A 27992-nucleotide genomic window follows, 5' to 3' on the forward strand; every position below is an offset into this window, starting at 1 on the left:
AAAGAAGTGTGACATAATGTAGCACCTCTACCACATAAAACGCGCAAAACCACAGGTTAAGCGCATTCATAGTCTTCACTGAAATCCAAGGTATAGTAACAGTAACAGCTAAAGTAACAGCTAATATTCATAACAATTTATATTAACCCTATGCACAATTCCTGACAATACTCAAGTTTTCTTAATAAATACTGAAGTGATAACATCAAAACTTACCAGTTACAAAGATATTATTTATTGGAATATGTATATTAGCATCACTTATGCTTAGACAGTAGACTTGGCATGTACCTGAGTAAATACAGTTGCTTGCGAACTGGCTTTGAATATGTAGTTGTTTCTTTACTGAAAAATGTTCACATTTCACATCTAGCACATCACATTATTGTAGCATAGTTTGTGCAAACTCTGATAACGCCTCTTATTGAGTAAAGAATAAGAAAGTTGAGGAAAAATAAAAAAACAAACAAATACACTGGACTTTATATTCAAAGGCTTTTTGCATAACAGTCCTTTTATCCACATGCAATGCCCTATGTACATTGCAAAAATAATATATAAAAATACTAATCAAGCAGAAAGATAACACATGTACTACATTTTGTGAACCTGTTCTATTATGGAAATTCCATGTAGCAATATATTACTCTCTCTACAGATTCAAGTTTCCCTACAAATCATAACAGGTAAAAAAATTATTCTCCAATCAAAATCTGGCAGTGCAAACTGTCCTACATCAACACCCAAAGCTTTAACATTAAACTTGGCAAAGCACATATGTCCAAATGTCCTACTTATTCTATGATACTTAACTGACCAGCTACCTTTATGAGATTTGAGTCTGTGCTGAACTGGCAATGTTTTATTGACATTTTTAATTAGATCTTGTTTCAAGACATTCAGTTTGCATATAAGGCTGTGTTTGATGGGCTTATTCTTGGCTTTGAGTGTGAAAGTCTATTGAGAATCACTTCAGGCACCCAACAGTAATATTTTATGGCCGATTTCTTAAGAATATGGCTTCCACAAAACTGAAGAGTATGAGAGATTATATATATATATATATATATATATATATATATATATATATATATATATATATATATATATATTAATAAAAGTCCCTTTATATTGCAAAAGTTATTGTTTAGTGGTCATTTAGAAGCTAATTTATGCATCTCATTAGAAGGAGCAACATTTCCGCAAAAGAACATAGCTTTTGTTTTTTCAATTTAATTTAATTTATCCTTCACAAATTAGTATCAACATTCTTACTGTCATTGTGCAGTCCCAATCACCATAAGTAGATTACATGCCATAAATTGCACACTCAAAACATTATTTGTCTGCCCTGTGTATACGCCAACTAGTTCACTAGAAGAACCATCAGAAAGGGCACTGCAGTAAGTGTTTCTAATGTCCCATACACGGACAGAGTTGTCCATTGATGCAGAAGCAATCAAACTGCTGTCTGGGCTAAACGAAAGACTGTTAATATTGTCAGTGTGCCCTCTCAGCTCCTTATAAAGAGTCCCTGATGCCAAATCCCATAATTTAAGACGCTGATCCTCCCCAGCTGAGGCCAAGTACCTGCCATTTGGGGAAAATGCAAGAGCAAGAACAGGTCCTCGATGTCCAGTGAAAAGTCTCACAGAGTTTCCTTGCTGACTGCTCCACAAACGAATGGTTTTATCTGTAGATCCCGTGGCAAAGTAATTGGTATTGGGATGGAACTTTATGCAGTCCACATCCGCTAGGTGTCCAGCATATATTCTCAGAGGAAATGTCCGGTCAAATGACCACAACCTGGCTGTGCGGTCATGAGAGCCACTGGCAAAAAACAAACCACATGTGCTAACATCTAGATCCCAAACTGGGTATGCATGACCTTCAAACAGGACTGTGTTAGAAAAGCTACTAAGATCCCAATAGCGAATGGATGCATCCTCAGAGCAAGACAAAAGGCCAGAGCTGTTTGATAGGAAACGTGTGCTATAAACTGGTCCACAATGTCCTCTAAGTATCTTCATTTCGGTACCCGCTTGGTCTTCCTCCTCTTCCTGTGGTGGATTAAAAATCCAAATTAACAAACATCAAAACAGATATTTTATTCCACAATAAAATTAATGATGCAAATGTCAGATTAGGTAAATCCCCGCCACTAAATTTATGTGAGATTTAGTAATTCTAACTGCTTGTTCAGTTTATTTTTCAAACTGATTTAGGCCATTTATATTTCAGTGAAGACTTGTTTTTTTCTAAACTAGCCTTCAAACTGAAATGGTGTTTTATCAGACTATTGATGTACCAGGAAACAGTTGAATGCCAAATGATGCATAGAAGCTGATAAAAAAAAACCTGAACAATGGTTTAGCAAATTATATAATGGTGGGGATGCGAGGTACTATCAAAGACCAGATAATAAGTGTCTTTCTGTTATTTGTTATAGGTGTCTTAAGGCTTCACAACCATGTGGGAAAATATTTTACTAATGTGCCCTTTCCTCCTAACCAGAATCCAAGGGCTGCTGTATGAAGCCTTTTTCCTTGGGACAGTGGGAGGCAGTGAGAAGAATGGAGTAGCCTTGTGGCTCTGACTATGGGGAACGTTTTTCAAGATGGTAGCGTAGCTTTAAATAACTAATTATTTAACATTTTGCTCTAACAAGGCACTGAAACTTTGCTTAATTGAGATATTATAGCATATGCATTCTGCTATACTTTTGACTAAAAATAAAAAAAACTGTACCTTTCAAATGAATTTAATGGCTTTATAAACTTTCTACTTCAAGTTCCATTACAATATAATGGGATATTTACATTTAACTACTTCTAACATTTAACTACTTAACTATTTCACATGAATGGCATGCTTTCAATTTTTTGGTTTGCTCAAGCAGTATTCAAAACTACTTCAAAGCCAAAGCTCAAGTGAATGTGCAGTGTAAATAGTACCCTTACTGCCTTCACATACAAAAAGACACTAAAATTATTTAGTATTAGAAATAAAATATATATAGAATTGTGATTTACTATAGTGTAATGTGCTGGGGCACTGGTAATTATTATATACTACCAACACTTCTTGGATTTTAATGTAGCTCACAGTGAGCAAAGTTAGGAGCGGCTTCAACTTTAAACATAAAAGCAGTAAATCATACCTCTTCCTGTAAAACATCACAAGCTAGTCGTATGCGAGAAACGTTCACACTGTGTGGTTCTGTTTTCAGTTTTTTTGAACTCAAGCTCCACAACTTCACAGAAGAGTTGTCAAAACCAGCAGCGAGCAGTTTGCTGTTTGGGGAAACCTCAGCTGTGTTTAACAAGTTTGCAGTGTTATAAAAGGCATAAAGACAAACCGTTGTGAGTGAAGGAGACCCATCTTTCACTCTCTTTATGCAGTCCTGTAGCTGTTCAAGAGCGGCTTCATTTTGCAGAATAGGAGCTGGTACATCCTGAGGGTCAAGGCTGCTGTTATCTGCCCTTGTGGAAAACCCATCACTTGCATACAGCTGGTACTCTGTTCGCTTGACTGGCTGAACATCCAGCTGAATGTGCAGAGTGAGCGCTTTAAGCAGAGCACTGTTGTTATCACTTTGAAGGTAGCGAAGGAGGTAGTTGTAGCTGTCCTCTTGAAGGTGCACTACATACTTGTTATCCAGGAAAGCTCTAAGTTTAAAGTTGGTGTGAATGTCCTGCATGTTCATTGTTGTTTGAAGCTGCTCAATGATGTCTCTCTGTGCTGGGTGCTGAAAGAACATCCCATGAAAGCGACTATAGAAGCTATCTACCATACTTTTTAGGTTATTCTGAACCATGTCCAGGTGGAGATAGACAAAGAGAGGATAGAGTAGAGTCGACATGTCCTGGCTCTGAGGAGAATCTTCTTCTGTATTTTGAAAAACAAGAAAAAAGAAAAAAGTTTATAAACATTTTAAGTAGAGAAGAGAAAATACATTAGATACCATGGACCTAGATGTGGGTGCTGGCTTTTGTAAGGCAAGGCTTAGAGAGTGACGGTTTATTGTGTACTGCAAGCAAGCAGAAATAAATATACACAGTTGGTCGCAGGGACAATGGTTTTCAGTTTTATGTTGTCTTTTTTGTCTTAACGCTTTATCCACCTAACACAGAAGATTAACATTGTACTTTATGCGGCTAGAACACAATGAAATAGTATGACCCACCTCTGTCATCCCTCATGTTATTTCCACTCCCAATGCTCATTTCCTCACCTGTGCGATACCAAGCAAATCAAGGAGTACATTAAATAAGAATTTATAACCCCAAATCTTTGTACATGGCAGATTGGCAGGACAAACATGCCATGCTTGCTTCTACACAATGAAGTGCAGCAATAACAGATCGAGGGTGCAGTGCCCGCAAGTCGTATTTAATCAATTCATTTTTGGTCAAATTAACAACACATTTAACTTTATGAGACATAAGTCAGTCTGACGTGGTGGAGTGTGCCTCTATGGCAAAAATCTATCTGAATGTAAGTATAATGAATGAAGTGTTGATGGTAATATCAATAATAGAGCTGCAAGCAGGATTAAATAGTAAGTGTGGGAGTAAATCACAATCCTTAAAATATTTGTGACCGGGTCCATCGTGAAACATGCGTTGGGAGGTTTAATTTAGCATCCGAATGTGTATGGTAGTTATTAAAAATGTACAAAAAATGTGAAATGTATTTTTTTTTTTAACTGTGCGCTGCAGCATCGGGAGGCTAATATCCGGTGCTGCAGCACTGAACAAATTAACCCCCAACCCCAGGAGTCTGTAAATTTGTGCATTGCTGTGTATTTTAATGTACATTTAAATAAACGTATGTGTATTAAATGGGGAAGGGACGTGTAGCTCTGAAAGGGTTAATTCCCGGCGCTAAACATCAAGAGATTGAATGTACCAGTGTTAAATGTGTAAATACAATGTATTTATGTAAAATAAAGGAATGTTTCCCATATTCCCTGGTGGTCAAGTGGGGATCGGGACTTCACCGGCAGCTTTAATCCTCTGTTCCGATTCCTGTTCATGGGGACCGTAGTGCTGGTGTGCTGTTAGTAGCCCTAGAGTCAACCCTGCTGGCAACCTCAGTAGAGTAGCGGCCGGAGTGGCTTTCAATGGTGCCTTCTGGATTCAAATAAACAATGTGATAATTTACTGAAGCTCAAAGAGCTACAGGTGCAGCAGCCCAGGGATCTGGCTGCCTACACACTGGAGCAAAATTCGGCTACAGAGTGATCTAGATCCTGCTGAAAAGTCCCTGGAAGTATTTTTAGGCAGGAGATTTAAAGATAAATCTTTAAATTTCTCACCTGGCCAGGTGTTAAAGGTGTGAAACTCCTGCAGGCTGATTCACGTGCTAGCTGCATGAATCAGTCTGGACTGGTTAAAGGGAAAAGGCTGGCTGGCAGACTTTAGCCCGGGGGGCAAGCACATTGCAATGGCCCTTCAGTAGTGGCCCATCCTTAAAGTGTGGTTTTAGGTACAATATATATTTATTAATATAAAAAAGGCTATTTTAGTGTTGCTCAAGTCAGCAACATTTCATTATTATTATAACTGATAAATCTTAAATAATGAAAACAAATAATGCAGCAAAAAACAAACCTCACTTTATATTGCATTTTATTTTATGTTCCTTCTCCCTACAGCACTTTAATTTTTATTTATTTATTTGTACACATACCTGGCTGATTATAATGGGGTATAAATCATATAGCAATATATTATATAATTATGTTCTATTACAGTACTAAACATTGGGGCTGATTTATCAAAATGTAAAAGGCCCCTTTGCTTTAAAAACTGTGTGTGTGTGTGGGGGGGGGGGTGTATATTTACTAAACTGCTGGTTTGAAAAAGTGGAGATGTTGCCTTTAGCATCAAATCAGATTCTACCTGTCATTTTGTAGAATTAACTAAATAAACGATAACTATAATCTGATTGGTTGCTATAGGCAACATCTCCACTTTTTCAAACCCGCAGTTTAGTAAATACACCCACTGATGTGTTTGTCAGCAAAAGGCCTTGTTTTTTGCTTCACACTATATATTAATAAGGTTATTATTTGTTTTAGGGTTAACATAAAACAAATAATAAGAGGGGTGCTACTGGGAGGAGGTGTCAATCTGACACCCTGGCCCAGAGCTGGGGGGCCAATGTGTACTTTAGAGGCAAAGGTGTAGATTCACAACCAACCTGCTGCTTTGCAGAGATCTGCTGAGGCCTTGTACCCAGGAGGTTTCCACCGCCCCTTGGAGAATACGCTCTTAGAATTTCTGCTACTCTTATAATAAGCCTGTACAATGACATTTGTGATTCACTTTGCAAGAGTATGTTCGGACCTTGTCAAGGTCCTACAGGAAGGTCAAATAATTGATCAGTTTTTTTTTTTTAATTCCTTCGTTTTCGAGAGGTAAACCGAAACTGCTGACAAGATCCAGTGTATGTAATCTTTACACTTTGCCGTTAGTTGTTTATGGGCAGAAAGATGGAAGTATGTTCTCCTATTTTACTACTGTCCGACTCCTTCATAAATGGCAAATGTGTATTAATTAGTAAAAAAAAAACAATTTACTGTAGTAAGATGGTAGCAAAATGCATATTCATCACCACCATTATTATTATTATTAATTTTACTATCATAGATTTGTAAGGCGTCACAGTCTTCCGCAGCGCTATACAGTACATACATAAAACAGGGACATACAAGGTAGACAAAATAAATGCAGACATGAGAACAAGGGGTATGGAGGACCCTGCTCATTAGAGAGCTTACATTCTAAATGGAAGAGTGCACAGCTGAAACAAGAGGAGCAAATGTGGCTCAGAGTGGAAATTGGGAGAGTTGTGAGGGTGCATTAGTATAAATAGTGTTATCTGGGATAAGGCCACCTCTAAAAAAGAGATGGGTTTTCAAAAAGAGTCTAAAGATTTGAAGGCTGTGGGAAGTCTGATTGTGCATGGTAGGGAATTCCATAAGTGGGGAGCAGCACGGGAGAAGTCTTGTAGGCGGAATTGAGAGGTGGTTACCAGAGACAAGACAAGACAAGGCGCACGGGCAGTGTTGTTGAGGGTTTTGTAGGAAAGGGTGAGTAATCTGAATTTGATCCTGGAGGACACAGAGACCCAGTGTAGGGATTTGCAAAGTGGTGCAGCAGGCGTGGAGTGGTGAGAGGAAGATCAGTCTTGCAGCAGCATTTAGGAAGGATTGAAATGTGGATATATTGGAGTCAGGAATGCCAGACAGAAGGAGGCTGCAATAGTCAAGACAGGAGATGATGAGAATGGATAAGAGTTTTGGTAGCATACGGAGTAATAAAAAAAAGGGCGTATGCTGGCAATGTTTTAAGGTGGAGTCGACAGGACTGCAAGAGTGTCTGGATGTGAGGAATAAAGCAGATGGCGGAGTCAAATGTGACACCAAGGCAGCGGGCTTGGGAGACTGAGGAAATTGTGGTGTTATTGACAGTGAGGGAGATTTAAGGGCAGGTGGTGACTCTGGCAGGAGGGAAGACAACAAGCTCTGTTTTGGACATGATGAGCTTAAGGTAGCGTTGGGACATCCATGTGAAGATAACAGAAAGACAATTGGTTACATGGGATAATACGGAAGGAGAGAGGTCAGGGGAAGAGATATAGATTTGGGTGTCATCAGTGTAGAGGTGGCATTGGAGACCAAATAAGCAAATTAATGCCCCAGGAGGAGGAGGTGTACAATGAAAAAAATAAAGGGCCAAGAACAGAGTCTTGTGGGATCCCAACAGATAGTGGGAGTAGAGGGTAGGATGTGCCAGATGTAGAAACACTAAAGGACCAGTTTGATAGGTAGGAAGTGAACCAGGAAAGAACTGTGTCACGGAGGCCAGTGGCGTAAAAGGTGTGTAGGAAAAGAGGGTGATCAAAAATGTCAAAGCAACAGAGAGGTCCAGGAGAATGAGCATATAGAAATTCCCTTAGATTTTGCAGTAAGTATTGGTCACTTTTGTGAGAACAGTTTCAGTTGAATGTTGGGGGTGGAAGCCTGATTGCCGAGAGTCAAGAATGGAATGAGAGAAGAGAAAGTGAGACAGGCGTTTTGTATACTAATCGCATGTAAATAATCAGGCTAGATTGACTGAACATAAAATATATTTATTATATTAAAATTTCTGAAGAAAACTTTCCTATGAAAGTAATAAATAAAAAAGGACTACTTAAATCTAAGAAACTGGATTGATTACAGAAATATATGATATTTCTTTAATCAACAGATGTATAAAATGACTAATAATCCACAAAATATATTTACTTAAGCAAAAAAATGAACAAAAGAAATAAGACAAATGGAATGTTCAATAAAACCGCCTGCAGCAGACCTCAGTATCTAAATGTCACCCCAACACATTTACAAAAACCAAAAGGATAGTGAATATCTGCGCTAGTGCCCGACACTAGCACAGATATTCACTATCCTTTGGCTTTTGTATATGAACAAAAAATTGCTGTCAGTTGAAAATATACAATACACTGTTACACACTTAGTATTTTTAATACATCTCTGAATAATCTGTCCTCAGAAAAAGATCCTCCTTCATGGATTTCCTTAAATATGATCTAATTATTCTAATAGCAGAGAACAACCCCTCAACAATAACCTGGTTTGGCAGGAAACCAGTAACCACCAGGACAACATCTCTGACAAGTTCAGGATATAAGGGAATGGCTTCTTGTACTGTTAGTTTTGATGAACAATCACTTTTTTTCTACTTTTAGTTCAAGTGAGAAATTAAGCTGGAATGTATACAAATTGTTATCTATGTTTTTGGAGTAATACATTTTTATGCATGGACGCTTTGTATACCCCTTGTGATCCAAATATTTGTCAAAATCAAATTCCTCCTCAGTTGATGACGGTGAAGACATTCTGGCAATAATACTAACTTCTTCCTCCATTCCAGGAACCAGTTCACCCTAACTGCTACCTCAGAGCATCTTTCCTTTAAGTCAGCAGAATCTGATGAATTAAGTCGACATAAACATCTGCCAAATGAATCTGTTTTTCTAATAACAGTGCTTTTCTTTATTTCATGGAAGCAGCATTTCTGCAATTGAGATTTATTTTTGGAACAGGAGAAACATCAGGTTTGTCCAATCCTTCAAGAGAAAGAAAATGTTTGTACTTGCGTTAAATCTCTTTCTCCAATTGAATCTGGGGGACACTGCTACCATGGGATTGTATGAGGGCGCACGGAGTTGGCACTTAGATAACAACTAAACTTGCAGCTGCCGACTCCTCCCCTCTCCATCCCCATAGATCTCAGTAATACGAAAGTCCCAAGAAAAGGGTACACAATACAAACCACACCGAAGAACAGCAAAAGGGAGGGAACGCATTGTCCCCCAGATTGAATCGGAGAAATAGATTTAACGTAAGTACAAAAATCTTCTTTTCTCCTTCATCCACTCTGGGAGACACTGCTACTATGGGGACCTTCTAAAGTCTGAAGATTTGCAGACGCCCCGTGGCGAGCGGCCCAAGAGTCCCCCACCTCCCGTGTAGAGTGTGCCATGAGAACCTGAGGCACAGCTCGATTCCTACACACATAGACATGCTTAATCATGGACCTGATCCACCGAGCAATGTTCTGCTTAGTAGCTTGCCACCCTCTCTTATGAAAAGCAAGTACACACAGATAGTCGGTCCTTCGACAGGAAGAAGTCCTATCCACATAAATCTTCAAGGCACAGACAACATCCAGACAGACCGAAGAAGAAGGGCCAGAGGGAGAAATTCCTTCCCGAAAAGCCGTAACCACTATCTCCTGGTTAATATGAAACCCAGAAACTACCTTTGGCAAAAAGGTAGGCACGGTTCTAAGAACCGCCCTATCCTCGTGGAACACCAGATAAGGACATGGCACCTAGCTCAAATAACCTTCGGGCAGAAGCAACGGCCAACAAAAACACCACCTTCCACGTCAAGAAACGTAGATTTACCGATTCCAGGGTTCGAATGGAGGCCACTGGAGGACACCAAGGACCAAATTCAGGTCACACGGAGTCAGAGGAGGAATGTGGGGAGACATGCAGCACTCCCTGAAGAAAAGTACACACATCGGGAAGACAAGCCAAACGGCCCGAAAAAAGATAGAAAACGCAGAGACCCGAACCTTCAGTGAACTCCGCATAAGGCCCATCTCCAACCCATCCTGAGGAAAAGCCAGAGACCGGGCTAGACTGACAATGACGCCTTCTCTCGCACCATTTTACATAAATTTTCCACGCCCTGTGATAGATTTTGGCCGACACCGGCTTCTGAGCCTTCATGAGTTTCCCCTACTTTAGAAAAAAAAACCCTAGAAACCCCTAGAGCCTCGCAGACTGGCATCCATCGTTACTATGACCCAAGTCCACGGAGAAAACGACCTGCCTGTCATCAGATGTTCCTGTAGAAGCCACCATGACACCGCCAGACTGGCCCTTTCGGAGTCGAATCCACTGGGTCTCAAGATCCCGACCACTCTCTCAGAAGATCCCACTGAAAGACATGCAAATGGAATTGACCGTAAGGATGGGTCTTGAACGTAAACACCAACAATACTAAGACTCGCATGCCCAAATGCATAGAAGGCCGCAGATGATCCAGGTGTAGTCGGACTGAGCTCTGAACCGAGCGAATCGTCTGCTCTAGTAAGCAAGCTCGTTGGAGAGATGTGTCCATCAGAAGTCCCAAGAACATTATCCTCTGGGAGGGGTAAAACTGGGATTTCAGATAACTGATTATCCACCCGTGCTGCTCCAGAAAACGAAGAGTCAAAGATAGATGCTGGGACAGGAGGGCTCGAAAAGGCATTGATGTGTAAATCGTCCAGCTATGGAACTATGTTCTCCCCCTAGGCACGTAGAACAACTGCCTTTACTGCCACAATCTTCGTGAAAACTCTGGGAGTAGTGGAAAGACCAAAGGGAAGTGCCCGAAACTGAAAGTGGGAGCTGCCTACGGTAAATCGAAGAAGGGATTGATGTCCCTCCCAAATGGGAACATGAAAGTAAGCGTCCCGGATATCTATAGACCCGAGGAACTCCGGGAATTCCATCCCCTGGATCACAGAATGTACTGATTCCATCCAAAACATGTCCACCTGAAGATGTAAACTGAGGCTCTTGAGGTTAAAGATAGCTAAACAGAGGTTACTTCCGCGACTATCAATGTTAATGCGGGATCCTCCTCAGCAGTCTCCAATGAGTTGGTTAATCCTGTAGCTTCTAAAGGTTCAGGGAATTGAGGCCGCAAGGAAGATGTACTTAATAAACCCCTCCATCTTGCAGTCCGTCGAATGCTGAAGGACCCCCGAGCTTGGCACCTGCAAGGTAGTATGCCGGGCTAATCCAACAATGGGAATATCCACTGTGGATAAGTTCTCCCAACGAGCTACCTCCTGTTCCTGCAGAGGGTAAAACATTGTATACCTGCGAGGAACCGTAAAATTCTTGCCCTTCTCAGATATTCCTAGTTCTCCTTATCTTTGTTTTTTTGTTTTTTTTTTTTAAAAAAGACAATACAGTGAGTTCAATTACTTGTTCTGACCCTGGCTAATAGCCTCAAAACAGTACTTCGGTAACTCTGTGTCTAAAAGGTATATATGTATTCTATACATATAAATATATAGTCTCGCTCATTTTTATTTGTTTTTTTTACAAAAAAGAAAATGCAGAACCTGTGAGCACCACAGATAAACAAAGTAAAACAGTTACTTGCTCTGACCCTGACCTATGGCCGCAAAACAGTAAAGGCAGTATATGAAATAAATGCAAGACAAAACGGTTGATACAGACAGAGTATACAGAGACCCATAATGCCCTAGTCTAAATATGATATGCTGCCCACAATAAAACAAGCACCCCCACAAGGTACTCAGCCTTCTTCCTGTCAGGAGAGTCAGGGAAAGGGAGCCAGCAACAGACAGTGCACACCGGTGACAGTGCGTCTGAGGAGCCGATTCTGGCTCGAAATTCTCCCGCTTCCGAGCACACCAACAGGTGAGGGGTGTCTCACACACTCCCGTTCCTGGATGGTTTTGCGTCTCTGGGGAAGATCCTTCTTACTCTGCCCGCTGAGATGCCCACCATCTGGCGCTCACAATCCATCGTGCAGCTTCTCTTATCTGCTCGTGCTGCGATGCTCAGCCTGCTTCTCTAGTGGCCGAAAGAGATCCAAGTCCCCCCTCCGCCTCAGTGGTGGACTTGGTATATCCCAACATGGCTGCTCCACTGACCAAAGCTGGCGCTTTCTGCCAAAGGCAGCTCCGAACCTGCCGGGAGACTGCAGTGTTGATCTATGTCACATAAGTTTCTCCTTTTTTTTTTTTTTTTCCCCAAAAACAAAAACGGAACTGTGTTCCATTCAAACTAACAGGAATAGTGTAAATAATTACACACTTCCTCTCTTATCCTAGATAACAGCTCTAATAAAACAATAAAACACTAATCTAGCAACAAATTCTGCAGAGCAGTATCTACACAGCCCAACTCCTTGGGCACTTAAACAAAACTGAGGTCTATAGGGTTGCAGAGGGGAGGAATCAGCAGCAGCAAGTTTAGTTAACTATTTAAGTGTCAACTACATGCACACTGATACAATCCTATGGTAGCAGTGTCCCCCAGAGTGATTGAAGGAGAAATACCTGTAGTTAAGTCCTCAGCTTGTCATTATTTAGTCGCTGTAAATGGGTGAAGAAGCAACTCTTTCAATTCTGTCACCTGTGTCCACTGGGCTCTACTTAAGAGTAACTTGAGGGTTGACAATGTCAACAATACAATGATTCTGCGCTTGCGTGATCTGAATTCCAGCATGTTTTTTGATCTATGATTGCCCCTTTTCCAGCGCATCTCTTCTAAATGAAATCAACTTTAGGGGGGCATTTTCAATTATCCCCGATGTTCCTCGGAACATTGCGGATGCGCAGATTTTTTGTTCTGGCAGAAAGGGTAATTGTGTCTTGTGAAGCTTCACATCGGAAATCAATACCTTTTCTCATGACATCGGTGCTTTTGAGTAGATACTGCCACTCCAGACTTGAGTACGATACCTGAGGAAATATTAAGTTTCTTGAAACAGCTTTCCATTTTCCAACAAGTCCCCAACGTCATATGGAATAGTGGTCCTAGCTGAAAGACTGACTACAGAAGCATCATTTTTTTATTATTAATATTTGTAAAGGAAACAGATGTACAGAACAATAGTAAAAGCCAATAAGCAAGTTTTTTTGTGGTTTTTCTAAGAACGCAGCATCAATTTCAGGCACCGAACACCACCTTGAAGACTCTTCATTGTAAAAGGTATACACATGTGATGGAGAATCTTAACTTGGCCTCGCTAACATCTGTCTGGTTTTTCAGATTCCTATATAACCTTTGCACTTGGAACACTCTGCCTTTACGCTCAAAAAGGCAATCTTAGAGAGAATAAGGAGCTGGTACAGGCCTCAGTAGGCTGAGCAGTGAGCCCTTTTGGGCTAAGTAACACAGTCTGCACAGAAAGCTCCTTCACAGTTTCCAGACATTCACATGCTACACGAACACAGTGAGGAGACTCTGTTTTTCTTCTTTCCTTCAACAAGCTCTAAAATAGTACTGAAAAAGAAGAATGACTGACTAATGATGTAGAAAGCACCCTTAAGTAAGTGGTGCATATCGGGAATGGGTGCTCTACAACTTTTTGGGGTGATCTCAGGCTCCATGACAGCAGAATATTCCACAGAAAGTACTCCTGAAGAGTGCAAATACACAGTAAGCAGGTCTGGGGTTTCCCCAAGCTGTTTTAGGTCTCAGGTCTAGGTTTGGGAAACCCTGTTCTAATAAGTAGAGAAGGGTTGCAAGAGGCTACACTACCAAACTGTCAACTGCTAAAATTGCTAGCTCTCAATTAGTTTAATATAGGTTTATTTTTGTTTCCAGGCAGCAGTAGGAAAGTTAACAATTTCTTAATCATCTTACTAGTTGAGTATATGAATTTTCTAAAGAATATTAATTAAAAAAAAAAAATAGAAACAAAAAAACATACATTACATATTATCTGATGCTAAAAAAATCACTGACCTAAAAGGAAATTTCGCAGTCGTGCAAACTGTAATTCATATTGCTGTGGTTCAACCTGGCAGGGGGCTGAAGACACGACACTGGCACAGCTGGACTCTGCTTGTACTAGACAGAAGGTACAGAAATAATAAGTTAACATAACACATATTCTGATAATAACATTAATCATACGGATTTAATTTTATTGCTCTTTGATTAGACAAGAGTTCTACAGTGTAGATACAAGTATGCACAGCTGAAAAAGCGTGTGGAGAGAGCGATCTCATATGCAACTCTAGGAAGTATGTCAATGAAGAAATAGGCAGTGTACTAAACTCCAATATTTGGTGTTTACGTGGCAGAGCAATCGTCATAATCTACTTACCAGTCAGATTAGTTGCCATTTCCTCTGCAGTCTGGCAAAGTCGTAGTCCTTGCTTTAGGGGCCCATCTATATCTATATAATGACGACGTTTGAGATAGCAAGTTACAGCCAACTGAATCTGCTCTGTGCGTACTCGCTTCATGTTCTACAGGGAGATTTATAAAAATAAAAATTAAAAGGAAACTCACAAACTGGCCTTTAAATATAAAAATATATAAGTCTCAGATTTGAACTTCATTAAAAGAACATTAACCACATATATATTTTTAACTGGGACAGAAGAATCCTCTTTGAGATTTTCATCTACATTGACAAACTTTTTTTTTTGGTAGGAGACACAGCCTTCACACTTTGCTCAGAGCCAAATTGACAGTCCTTTTCGAACGCCTTCCCATTTTCCCACTCCATTAGAGATTTCTGTTGTAGTAAAGATTAGAGCCCAGGTAGTTGGATTGCAGTGTAAAAGTGCCATTTTTTATTGTTTAACTTTTTTATGAATTGCATATTACATTATAATTTACTATTAAATATTGGAGCAGTCTTATACTGAGGTAGGCAGCTGGGTCACAGAACAATGGGTCAAGAAAAAAGGATAAGGGAGATTTTAGTCCTGATATGACACACCCTAATACATATGGCAAATTGATTGATATTGAGGATATTAGTACAGGAGTAGAGTTGCTGCAGCAAGATACTTCCAGTAGCAACCCAGGGAATGGCTACTCAAATGAAGGACAGACAGGTGCTGTTTGTAGGGGTTTCAATTACTAGGCCACCTAAGGTAATCTGCAGCTAGGCCTGTAAATGCCAAACAGTTTGCTGTTTTTCCAGGTCCTATGTTTCAGTATATTGAGTATCGACTCAACAGATCATTAGGAGGGACTGGGAAGGATTCAACAGTCATAGTACATATAGGCAAAAGTGGCAGAGATGGTAGATGGATGATCCTCAAAAATGATTTTGAACTTGAGCTGTAATCTTAAGGATAGCATCTCCAAAAGACATTTTTTATACTTACCATAAAACTGTGGACCATGGGGTATAGAGGGCACTGTGGAGTAAAGGCACTACAAACTTGTTTAGCCTACTCTCAGGCCTCTATGACCCTCTCCGACTCCTTCCAACCAAGCCGAAAGACAGGGCGAAACTCAACCAACAGAACACACAACACAAATAGTTGGGGGACACTGTGGACCACGGTGATGTTTCAAATCTGTCCATATGGGTGGGAAAGCTCAAAGCGAGCCGCACATAAAACTTTACGGCCAAAACTCGCATCCTTAGAGGCAAACATATAAAATCGGAAGAATTTGGTGAACATGTGAACGGAAGACCATGTAACAGCCAGGCACACTTGCTCAATGGAGGCCTCATGCCACCCAAGAAGCACTAACTGACCTAGTGGAATGGGCAGTAAGTCCCCCCACCCCCGGAAGTGACGCACCCGCAGAGTCATAAGCCTGACGAATGGTAGCCGTAATCCATTGAGATATCGTTTGTTTAGTGGCTGGCCAGCCACACTTCTGGACATCATACAACACCCAGAGGATGTCAGACTTCCTGACTGACACTAACCTATCCATATAGATCCGCAAGGCGCGGACCACATCCAAGAGCAAAAGCGAGCTTTGACCGCTGTACTGACTCTTGCCAGAAAGGCCAGGAATAACAATATCTGCATAGACGTGGAACAGAGACACCACTTTAGGTAAAAAAAGATGGCATTGTACAGAATACCGCCCGGTCATCGTGAGAAGAAAGAAAAGGTCAGCAGGAAAGAGCTGCTGACTCCGAAACGCTTCTAGCCGAAGAAATTGCCAGCAAACAGACCACTTTCCAAGGAAGGAATTTGAGGGAAACACAGTCCAATGGTTCAAAGGTCCAAGACCTTGGGGTAACTTTATCAAGCTGCGAGTTTGAAAAAGTGGAGATGTTGCCTATATCAACCAATAAGATTCTAGTTATTTATTATTTAGTACATTCTACAAAATGACAGCTAGAATATGATTGGTTGCTATAGGCAACATTTCCACTTTTCCAAACCCGCAGCTTGATAAATTTACCCCCTTGATTACTAAATTTAAGTCCCACAGTTCCACTGACGAGACAAAAGGCGGTTGCACATGGAGAACCCCCTGCAAGAAGGTTTGCACATCCAGTAGTAACGCCAACTGTCTTTGAAAGTAGATGGACAAAGCTGAGATCTGTACCTTAAGGGATGCCAACTACAAACCCTTATCCAGACCCTCGTGAAGAAAAGCCAACAAACGAGGCACCCTAAAGGAAAAGGTAATAACCTTCCCCAACGTGCACCAGCCGATGTAAGACTTCCAGATCCTGTGGTAGTTACTGGCAAAAAAGTCTTCCTAGCCCTAATAATTGTGCAAATAACCTTGTCCAACAAACCTTTATGTCTCAAGAATAAGGTTCCAACTTCCAGGGTGTCAAAGCCAACTGTACCAGGTCTTGGTGGAACAACGGACCCTGGCTGGGCAGATCTTCTCTCAGAGGAAGATGCCAAGGCGGTTTCACCGCCATGTTGAGAAGATTCGTGTTCCAGAACCGCCGAGGCCAATCAGAAGCCAGTAGAATGACTATGACCCATTCTCGCCTTACACTTTGTCGGTCCCTTGGCAACATTGGAAGCGGAGGAAAGATGTACCCAAGGCTCAACAGCCAAGGAAATAGCCATGGTGTCTGTCAGGAACACGCTCCCAGCTGCCGTGATGTTGGGGTGTTTGCTGTATGAGGTCACACACGATTTCAGCCCACAGTCTCTTTCACCTATCACACAGGTTCTAGACCTACGGAATCGCCCCCAAACACAGCGCTCTCACACCCCCCAGACACTTCAAGGTTCAGCCACCACCTATTGGGTACGGGCAATAGGACCCCAGTATACTGTCCCACACTGGCACACAGGCTTCCAGTTATCCACAAACTAACAAGACCCACACCAGCACACGAAAGGTTAACGTTTCACACCTGCAGACTGTTACACAAATGTAAATACAAGCACACACAGCTTATTAATCAAATGTATCAACAAATCACACACTGGCATTCCAAGGGTTTACCTGGACGAGCAATCTCTTCTAAAAAGGCTAATAAATCCGTTAGAGTATCAAGGACGCAACTAATTAAATTTTAGATTTAATATACAAAAGGTACAGGGCATTCAGATATAAAGAAAAATAATGAATAAACAATTAATAAATTTGACATAACAAGCAAAAACAGTTTAAAATAAAAAGGATTACATTCAGATTTGCACTTACATGAATTGCATTCTGGCCAAGGGGAATTTGGCTAAGAAGATGGACAGCTTATCAATGTAACTTGATTTCCCCCAAAGTCTGACAGTTTTTCCCCTCAGAACACAGATTTTTAAGCAAACTCAAATGGGACGGCATTCACAGCGGCAGTGTGAATGCTAATGTGGGGGCGGAAATGTCCCCTGGGTGTTAGGTCAGGTTTGGTCAAACTATTCCTAAGTTTTGACCGGTTGGTAATTCTTCACAGATATATCTCAGAGAAATAACACCCCCCTCAATAAACCGGTCATAATCTCCCGCACGTTTAAATACCAAATATGATGAGATTACAACAATATCCAATCTCATCCTGGAATACATGCGACTATGGTTGTTCCCGGTGTAGTTGGTATCTATGTTTTAAGACCCTTGTGTGGTTTTTGCCCCTCAGTACGGAGTAGCATCCAGATTTCCCCAAAATATGAACTATGACATTATCCTTTGAAGGTGATATTTCTATATATCTGTATAGGCAGTCTTCAAACGCTATCTTTGTCTACAAGGATCTGACCTAGGCATATGGTTCTCCAATTTAGACCCAGGAGTTAGTTTGTGTTTACACTACCTATTGAAAGGAAGTCAATTAGCTAGGAAAATACATGATCAAACACAATGGATGTCTGTGATCTGCATATCTTAAGCTGGTCTCTGCACAAAGGGTTTGCCTAACTCAATTACTTCCTCCTGGGCTCATTTGGTCACACATTTATCTGAGTTGAAAATCAGGTTAATTTAGGTATTCATGCAAAGATTTATTTTGGGTCCTGACATCCAATATTCTATTTCAGCATATCAGATTTATGCTCTCATCCTGACAGTGTCCATCAAAAACGCCTGAGGTTTTCTGGTCCTGGCACAATACATGGCCACTTTCCAATTTAACTGAGAGGCCATTAAGTTTATATGCGGTAGACCCCATTAGTGTACAATCATGCTGAAAACCTCCAAGTGTATAGACCACTCCCCCGGGTGCAAGGAATGGTGACTTAAGTAGTAAGCCCCTCCCCTTCTCTGGAGACTGAGTATAAATATATGAATACTATCTCTAAGAAGGGAATACGGCAGCCTTATGTATCAGTGTTAGCTGTTCTCACTTTATCAGTGTTTGCACACAGTGCCTAGCAGGAGGCTGAAGATATAGCCCTCTGTGTTATAAAGTACTGTCTGCAATAAGGAGATCCTAACAGCTATACAGCATAATTTATGGATATACTTCACAGTTCCGCTGTAAATGATTTAGGAGCCCTATATAAAGCTCCTTTCTTTCCAAATGTTACACTTATTATGATATACTAATACCTTTATTATTTAATAACTGTATTATTTAACTACAAAGCACCTATACCTTATTACCTTCATTTTAGTAAGGGACGGCACGTTTAGGCAGATTTTCTGCTGATATTAACAGTTATTGCTGATTTAGGTCAATTTTTCTATATACATGTTTTAATATTTCACTGTTCTAATTATTATGATATTTTTGTGATATTATTTTTAAAGCATACCAATAAAAAATTTTGTTTTTATTTTAATTTCATTCCGATATCCTTTGAGTGCCCTTAAACACAAACCTGCTCTCTGTTGATTCCTAGACTAAAGTAGCAATTTTGGACACCTGAGATAAATACCGCCAAAATGACCAGAACTCACCGTTCCACCCATTTGAAGATCTTGGCTACCTCTGCCATAGCCAGCGAACTCCTGGTTCCTCCCTGGTGACTAATATAAGCCACCACAGAGGCGTTGCTTGACTGTATCTTGACTGGCCGGAACCGCAAGATCTCCTGGGCCTGAGTCAGCGCATTGAAAATGGCTCTCGGGTCTAAAGACATTTATGGGTAGACAAGCTTCGCCGGACCAGGTGACCTGCAAGTGGAGATGCAGAGCCACCGCCCCGCAGCCTGAGAGACTGGCGTCTGTTGTCACCACCATCCAGTCCCATGACATCAAATTGCACCGCTGATTCCGGTTTTCTGACCGGAGCCACCACAGTAGTGTACAATGCGTCTCTGCTGATAAGCAAACGGACTGACCCTCCAATTTAGGATTCAATTTCGACCATTTTGCCAGGATCTCCAGTTGAAATCTGTGAGAAAGGAACCGGGCAAACCGAGGCACCTCGAAACAGGACACCATGTGACCCATCAGTTTCATGCACTGTAGAACTGAAACGTAGGTCAGAGAGAGCAAGGATTTCCCCTGGGCTTGAAGTGTCTGAATCTTGTCCAGAGGCAAAAACATCCTTTGGGCCTTGGTGTCGAGCAAGAGGCCCAGAGAAAGCATCCGCTGGGTAGGAATCGCGCTGAATTTCTTCATATTGATAATCCACCAGTGCTCCTGCAGGAATTGCCTGGTCAATTGCAGATGAAGACTCAGCCGAGCCACCGAATCCACTTTGAAGTATATATATATATATATATATATATATATATATATATATATATATATATATATACATACATACAGAGAGAGAGAGAGAGAGAGAGAGAGATTTCTACCTGTATATAATTTTCCACTAGAATTCTCAATTGAGGGGGAAAAAAGGCCCACTTTATATACTATACCCTGTATATCAGAAAGGGAGTAAAGAGGGAGAAGAGCCTGGCACAATATGCAGAGTGTGAAGTAATACAAACAGCACAATCACAGTGTCAGGATATTACAGATATGACCCAGAGATATCTAACTATTTTCCCTGCCTAGGGACACTGTAACAAAGAGCAGAAAATGGCGCTGAGAACTGCAGAGCCAGGGAAATACAGTGGGAGGAACCGCACCGCACCCCCCGTTCCTTAGTCCGTCTATGTGGAATATGGCCCCCATATCTACAGTGTAAACTGTTGAGGACTGCGCTCTGACAACAGCTCTTCACCAGATAAATGTCCCCAGTACCTTGATAGCTCCATCTCTCTGTCTGTCCCAGCCGAGGTGTAGCCATAAAAACAGGTAGAGTAAGAATCGCATAAGCTCCGCCTCCCCCCTGTATAGGAGACCAGTAAGCTTCTAGCTGCAACCCCCAGGGTAGCCACTATCCTGGCCAGGACACCATCCACAAGGGGGAGGCAGTAAAACGCCAGCAGGCGCTCTCCGTTTGCTTAGTAGCCGGCTGGCCCCTCTTATAAGCCTGCAACACCACAACAGGGAATCTGTCTTGCGAATCTCAGAAGTTCGTTTAACATATGCGAAAGGCACGAACATCATCCAAGGATTCCTCAAAATGTAAGCCCAAAGTTCCATCATGCACCCGGAAAGCCAGGACTACAATCTCCTGATTCACATGAAACCTGAAACCACCTTACATTAAAGAGAAGGAACCATCCGCAGAACAGCCCTATCAAGGGCGGGCGGCAAGAAAAGGCTCCAAGTTCTGACACTCTACATGCAGCTGCTATGGCCAAGGGAAAAACCACCTTCCACGTGAGCAAACTCAACTCGACCGTCCTCAATGGGTTACAGGGTGCACTCTGAAGCATAGTTAGCACCAAGTTCAGATCCCAGGGAGCTGTGGGTAGAACATAAGGAGTCTGCATATGCAAGAACCCCTGAAGAAAGATCCTCACTTCCGGCAGCTCCGCAATTTTCTTCTGGAAATAGAAAGAGGGCAGATATATGGACTCTCAGAGAGCCGAGTCTAAGTCCCGCGGACAAACGATCTTGGAAGAAGGCCAAGAGACTAGAAAGTCGAAAAGCCCCTGTGCGGCAAGAGTGACGCTAGCACAACCTAATGTCACAGTCTGTGATAAATGCAGGCAGAAGCCGGCTCCTAGCTCACAACATAGTGTCCACTACTCTGGTGGATAAACCTTTTGCCCACCAAAGACTGGCTTCAACAGCCACGCCATTAAAGCCAGCCGATGAAGGTCCTGGAAACGAAACAGGCCCTGTAGTAGCAGTTCATTGCGAAGCTGTAGACGCCGCCCTTGCTCACTTGCCAGTTGCAGAATGTCTGCGAACCAGACTCAAAGTGACCAATGTGGAGCCACAAAGATCACAGGTAGTCTTCTTGTTTCACTCGTTTGAGTTCTTGGGCCAGCATTGGAATGGGAGGAACAGATATCCCAGCTGAAAGTCCCAGAGCACGGTCATTACCATCCCACTGCTAACCCCAAAGAATCCCTGGTTCTCGAGCAGAATTTGTCCATTTGCCTACTGTGAAAAGGTTTTCGGGCAGACCCCACCTCCGGATAGAGGGACAGCAGTCGGCCTCAGATGGTCAGCCTCCCAGTTTTCCACCCAGGGAATGAACACTGCTGATATGGCCGGATAAAATTTTTCCACCCAAGCCAGAATCTGAGCTGCCAATTGCATGCCTCTCACACTTCAGGTACCTCTCTGACAATTTACATACACCACGGCCGTGGCATTGTCGGACTGGAGTTGTACCGGAGTACCCTGCAGAACTTGCTGTACCCCTGCAGAGCTAGCAACATGACCTTCAATTTCAAAACATTTATCGGAAACAAGGTTTCCCGAGGCGACCAGGTCCCCTGGAGGTTCAAGTGAACAGCACCCCAACCTATGAGTCCTGTGTCCATTGTGACAATGGTCAAAGACCATGTGGAACTGTCCATGTACAGAAGATCCTTCATCAGCCACCAGCGAAGGGACAGACGGCATTCCTGAGACAAGTGGCTCAACTGGGAATCCAAGTGAATGGTAGAGCCCGTCCAATTCTTCAACAGATACCACTGAAGTGTATGAATGGAATCTCAAGAAGGGAAGTGTCTCGAACGTGGAGACCATCTGGCCCAGAAGCTTCATGCATACTAGCATGGAAGGCCAAGGAAGGGCCAGAACCCTTTGCACAAATTTCTGAAGAGAAGGCACTTTGGTGTAACCTGGTATCTAAGATTGGACCCAGGAAGACCACCTGCTGACAGGATGTCAATTGGGATTTTGGAAGATTTATTATCCACCCATGTTGCTCAAGAACTCGAATGGTAAGAGAGATGTGCTCTCAGTAGCTGGTCCCAATCTGTCTTGATCAGCAGACCGTCCAGGTAAGAAACTAGAGGAGGTGTCTGTAACCGACAGAGAGCACAACCGCCAATGTAATGTGTTTAAAAGTAATCACAGTGTTTGTGAAGAAACGCGTAAGATTGTCTGCCATTAGGATCAATGTGCATTTTATATCACCGATTTTATGAGTAGAAACACCAACATCTGAAGTGGATGTGGATCCAGTACTTTATATTTTTTCCACTTGGGAACAAAAATCTACTGTGGGTAATATACTGTTATACTATGGAGACTGTGTGCAAATTATCAAGAGTGAATGGAGATGTCTGTAGCCAACGGAGAGCACAACCGACAACACAGCTTTGCCAAGCTCTATATATGTACCTCTCCTTAAGTCACAGAGCAGCTGAGCTCAGCTTACTAACTTTAGTTCCCATGTAAAGAGGAATCGCAAAGTGGACCCCATTGTTAACATCGTTAGTTTGGAATACTCCTCTCACTCCTTTTGATCAGCATTTGATTTCATAACAACGTAGTGGATTAGTGAACGGTTTAGAGACCTAATGGTTGAAAGTTCGAATATTTATTTGAAGGCTTGTTACAACTTACAAGATGACTGTGTTCTACTAGTGCACTGTACATCCAATGATACTATTGAGTAGCACATCGGGTTTCTAATTGGAATAAATTGGACTTTTTTTTAATTGTTTTAAAGTATTTTTAATTATTTCTGATTATTGTGTATATATCTTTTACATTAATTAAATTGCTATATGTGGATTGATTAATCTGTGGTGATATGATTTACTGACTATAGGAGATTTGTGCTTTTCTTAACGGTCTCTATATTGTTCCAAAAAACTATGCTGACCCCATTGGAGCGTTGCAGTGCAGCCATTATCGCCACGATCTTGGTGAACACCCTTTGAGCCGTGGAGAGGCTAAAGGGAATAACCCAGAACCGATAATGGGAGTCCTCCACCGTGGACCTGAGCAGGGATTAGTGGCCTTCCAAATGGGTGCATGTAGATAAGCATCCCAAATGTCGATGGATGCCAGGAACTCCAGTAGTTGCAATTCATTGAAAACTGATTTGATAGATTCCATGCGGAAATTTGTCCACACGAAGGTGTAGATTTACAGCCCTGAGGTTCAGAATTGGACGGAAGGACCCATCTGGTTTGGGGACTAGAAGATATTGGAATAGAACCCCTTGCATCTCTGTGAATCCGGGACCTCACATATGACCCCTGCGTACTAGCCCATGCAAGTTCTTCCATTTGGGGCGTAGTGCTACCCTGGGACTGTTCTCCCTGGGTTCCCACCTCAGAGCTGGCACAAACCATCTTTGGTCCCTGCTGTCCACTGGGAGGTTTTCAGCCACACTTGAAATAAATAAAATACTTGTCACAAAATGTTTCTTATTTTTGGCAACGGCTCCCATGGATTTTAACAAGAATTAAAATACAGGCAGAAGAGTAATCACACAGAATAAGGTTGCCTGAATGGGACAGGAATGGAGGGGACTGTTTGTATCTGGACAATAGCCCCAAACAGTACCTCACAGCTAGCATTTTACACTATATACATGGAGTTATATATATATATATATATATATATATATATATACACACACACACATACACATATATTGCTGGCAAAACACAAGATATATAAAACGGTACATAGCCCTCCTAGGTGGCCAAGGACCCTCTGATACAGCGTGAAAAAGATGAGAAGTCTGTCTGCAGCCTGTGGAATTTACAGCTTGTCTCAGGTCTCTGCTACCTGTGCAGATGCTGTTTTTGCCACTCCTGGGACATAGCACTGAACGCCATATCTGTAGGGATGGCCTCTCTGTAAGCCATCCCACATCGACTTCAGTCCAGAGAAATAGTAAATGGCGTGCTTGTCTGTATTAACAAGCCACCTGTTATGTCCTCACTTCACGAGCGGATGCGCTAGCTTCTATTTGTTAAGCCGCAGCACCCGAAAGATAGTTCAGAGGGAGGGTTTGTGTGTGTATGTATGTATGTATGTATGTATGTAATATATATATATATATATATATATATATATACACACACACACACACACACACACACACACACACACACACACACACCTTTTTAAGACTTGCCCTGCAGGAAGCTGGTAAGAATGCCGATTGAGGTTGGTTATAAACCATTTAACATAAATGATTGCTGCTTTTGCAAATGGCAACAATTGATTTCTGTATTTTTTAAAAGTAATTTTTTAAGACAAAAAAGTGATACTAAAAAGAAACACACATTCAGAAGTTGCCATATCTCTGAAAGTTTGTCCCACATGACCTGGAGATGCAATGTGGCAGCATCCCACTAGTTCATTTGATGCTTGCCAAATTCTATTTTTTCTGAACCTACTAGTTAACAGCAGAATGCTGCATTATACATTAGATGCTTCAAGTTTTTAATGGAGACTACTAAATAAATTATAAAAATAGTTTGTAGAAGTTGTATATTGCATTACAGATAGATGTTTGTGATCTATTTTTAAAACCAGATTTTGGATTTGCAATGCAGCAATGTGTGATAATTCTCTCTGGGGAATATACTTAGAGAAAGTATATTCAGCCTACCGGGTACTGAGCTGGTATTTACAAGACACCTTTCCTATCATCCACTCACTTAACACTGATTCCCTAAGGAAGATAAGTCCTTAAAACAGTATGGATAAGATTTGGTGTATTGATCTTGGGCAGCTGTATTTGGTCCACAAGCTGACCATAAGGTGTTGCTGTCGGTTGAAAGGATAGTCGTGTACTAATGATCATATCCACGCTTACCCATTACATATGCTTGAGTATATCCCTTTTGATTTTAAGTTTTTATTGTTAATAAATATGCCAGATCAGAGGTGTCCAACAGTTCATGTTTTCAGGATTTCTGTCTGTAGAATAATTACTGACCCAGTCAAATATATTAACTTGCCTGTGCATAATTAAAGAAATCCAGAAAACATGAACTGTTGGTAGCTCTTGAGGACTGAACTTGGACACCTCTGTGTTAGATCAATTTGAGGCTGTCCTAGTATTTCCTGTATAGAATAGACCCTTGAAATTTGTTTTTAAATTAAATATTATTAAAAATAAAATGAACCTAATATAGTTAACAAATGTAAGGTAATGAAGGGGGAGAGGAGTTGTTAAATTGTTAAAACTAGAATGGACTGAGAGGTCACAATGGGAATACAAGGAACGTAGGAAGAGACGTAAAAAGGAAATTAGTTAAATAAATCCTGAAGCTGAAAAACAGTTTGCAAAAGTTAGCAAGTCTAATGCCAAATCAGTTTTTAAGTACATAATCAACAAGCGATATAAAACTTACAATACACATGAATTGCTCCTCTTGGGCCATTCAAAAGGCAGAAATATATTACAGTGATTTGAGTCATTAAACAAAAATTGCAGGTAATGCAACCAGCATTATAGCTTAAAATAAACGGTGAGAGATGTATTATGAACCATTTTGGGTGGCAATAGTACATTATTACCAACTGAGTTAAATCGCGCTCAGGCTGTGACCATATGAAGGTACAATGGTGCAGGATTATGGCTTTTATACTGGTCACGTGAATCCGCCCTAATATTTGTAATACTTTATACCAGATAGTGGGTTTTTCTTCGTAATACACATTTTCCCAATGAACATTGAAGTGATTATCAACATTTATTTATATAGCACCAGCATATTCTGTAGCGCTTTACAAGTAATGACATAACTTACCTAGTAACATCAGAACTTATAGATATTTCCAGAAGTTTTTGCATATATTAGTATCACATGTAATATTAGATAAAATGAGTCTAAAGGGCATATTTAATGGTTGGGTTTCCCCGCTGCGTTAAAAGTATTACCGTTATTACGGTAATACTAAGACGGATTTCAGCTCGCAGCTCCAAATTCAGTGTAAAAAGTACCGTAATAACGGTATTTACGCGCACTATCACTGTAATGACGGTAATAGTGCGCACGCTGCGTTACTTTTAAATGTAATGCCAACAATTGAATATGCCTCTAAGGCTTGATATTATAGTAACCATTAAATACATGAACTGGGTATAAGGAGATAAACAAAATGATACATGGCCTAATGCTATCAAAAAATGAATATCAAATGACTTTATAATTTGATGCTGACTGAAATTGTTCTTTAAAAGGTTCTCATTTTGATATAAACAATTTAACTGCCAAGGTGTAGTAAGCGTTATGTACTGTAGGTTACTGTATCACAGAGGATGGGATGTGGTATGTGTCCTGTTGATTGAATGGGCCACTAAGCAAAACGGAGCTCAGGTCACCGTCATGATCCAGCAATATTTTTTATATTATCACATGATCAGGTCCGCATTAATTAAGCTGACCAGCGTAGTTAAGTTGGGCTTTTGTGACCAATGCATATAGTAATAGTATGAGTAGAGCTGCTACAGATAGCTCTCTAACAATGGAACATTGTTAAAATTTTATCCTTTCATGAGAAAAACCAAATATAAATCCTGGAAGTCTATGCACCTCATTTTCCACCTAGATTCTGCACCCCACTCTGAAGCATAAATTAAGTCCATATGGGACCACATTAAGCGTTGTATCTACACTTCATAAGTGACCTCTGCTTCTCAGCCCTGCCATAAAACAGTGAATTCTGGCATAAGAAAGGAATAACGTTGCGTGACACAGAAGAAGCAGCAGACTGCATAGTGCGGTTTAACAAGCACCCGAAGATGTGAATTGTATATGCTTAAAACCTGCTTACAGAGTTCCATGGCCATATGGAAATAAAAGGCCAAAGACTCTTAAATGTTGTGCCTGGCTTGTAGATGTTAGAGCAATTTGTCCATGCCACTGTTATCAAAATATATCCAGTGCTCTCCCCACACTTAAAAAAAAATAACCTGCAACCTGGTACCCAGCACCCAGCACATACTCATACTCACTGTGACGAGCCGACCGAAAGGCAGTGACCCCTGCCGCCCGGCAGTATGACGCGCACGAAAGTCGCGCTCACGTCAATGCAGAGCGACTTTAGGACGCGTCATAGTGCCGGGCGGCAGGGGTCACTGCCTTTCGGTCGGCTCATTACAGTGAGTAGTGAGTGTCGGGTGACACTGGCAGGATATTTTCGCCGGGGAGGGGGTGTCAATATTAGGTCACAGGGGGGAGAGTAGGAGGGAACCTCTATAAACGACAGCGAGCACGCGCCCACCCACCAGGGTAGTGGCTAAATTC

The 27992-nt window shown here is 41.4% G+C and overlaps 1 protein-coding gene across 4 annotated transcripts; it reads right to left on the reverse strand.

Annotated features, from left to right (window-relative positions):
* Positions 1-212: 212 nt before the first annotated feature.
* Positions 213-27992, reverse strand: TAF5L (TATA-box binding protein associated factor 5 like). Of its 4 annotated transcripts, none has more exons than XM_075203450.1 (5): positions 27701-27785; positions 14453-14597; positions 14089-14193; positions 3161-3888; positions 213-2060 (listed from the first exon to the last, which is right to left on the reverse strand). In XM_075203450.1, exons 2-5 carry the CDS (start codon positions 14592-14594, stop codon positions 1278-1280), a joined length of 1758 nt encoding a protein of 585 aa, XP_075059551.1. In that variant the 5' UTR covers positions 14595-14597; positions 27701-27785; the 3' UTR covers positions 213-1277. The 4 variants fall into 4 exon arrangements, with proteins under 4 accessions (XP_075059551.1, XP_075059552.1, XP_075059553.1 ...); XM_075203451.1 differs by lacking the exon at positions 27701-27785 and adding an exon at positions 27520-27616; XM_075203452.1 differs by lacking the exons at positions 14453-14597; positions 27701-27785 and adding an exon at positions 13019-13079 and having other exon boundaries at positions 14089-14176.

The sequence above is a fragment of the Mixophyes fleayi genome, chromosome 3 (genome assembly GCF_038048845.1).
Source record: "Mixophyes fleayi isolate aMixFle1 chromosome 3, aMixFle1.hap1, whole genome shotgun sequence".
In the NCBI taxonomy this organism is placed as follows: Eukaryota; Metazoa; Chordata; class Amphibia; order Anura; family Limnodynastidae; genus Mixophyes; species Mixophyes fleayi.

Excerpts from the sequence above, each read along its gene's own strand:
- TAF5L (XM_075203450.1), bottom strand. The coding sequence starts at position 14,594 with ATGAAGCGAGTACGCACAGAGCAGATTCAGTTGGCTGTAACTTGCTAT. Across the intron at positions 14,194-14,452 it reads AATGGCAACTAATCTGACTG|TACAAGCAGAGTCCAGCTGT; the intron begins GTAAGTAGATTA and ends CCTTCTGTCTAG. Across the intron at positions 3,889-14,088 it reads ACTGCGAAATTTCCTTTTAG|AAGAAGATTCTCCTCAGAGC; the intron begins GTCAGTGATTTT and ends TTCAAAATACAG.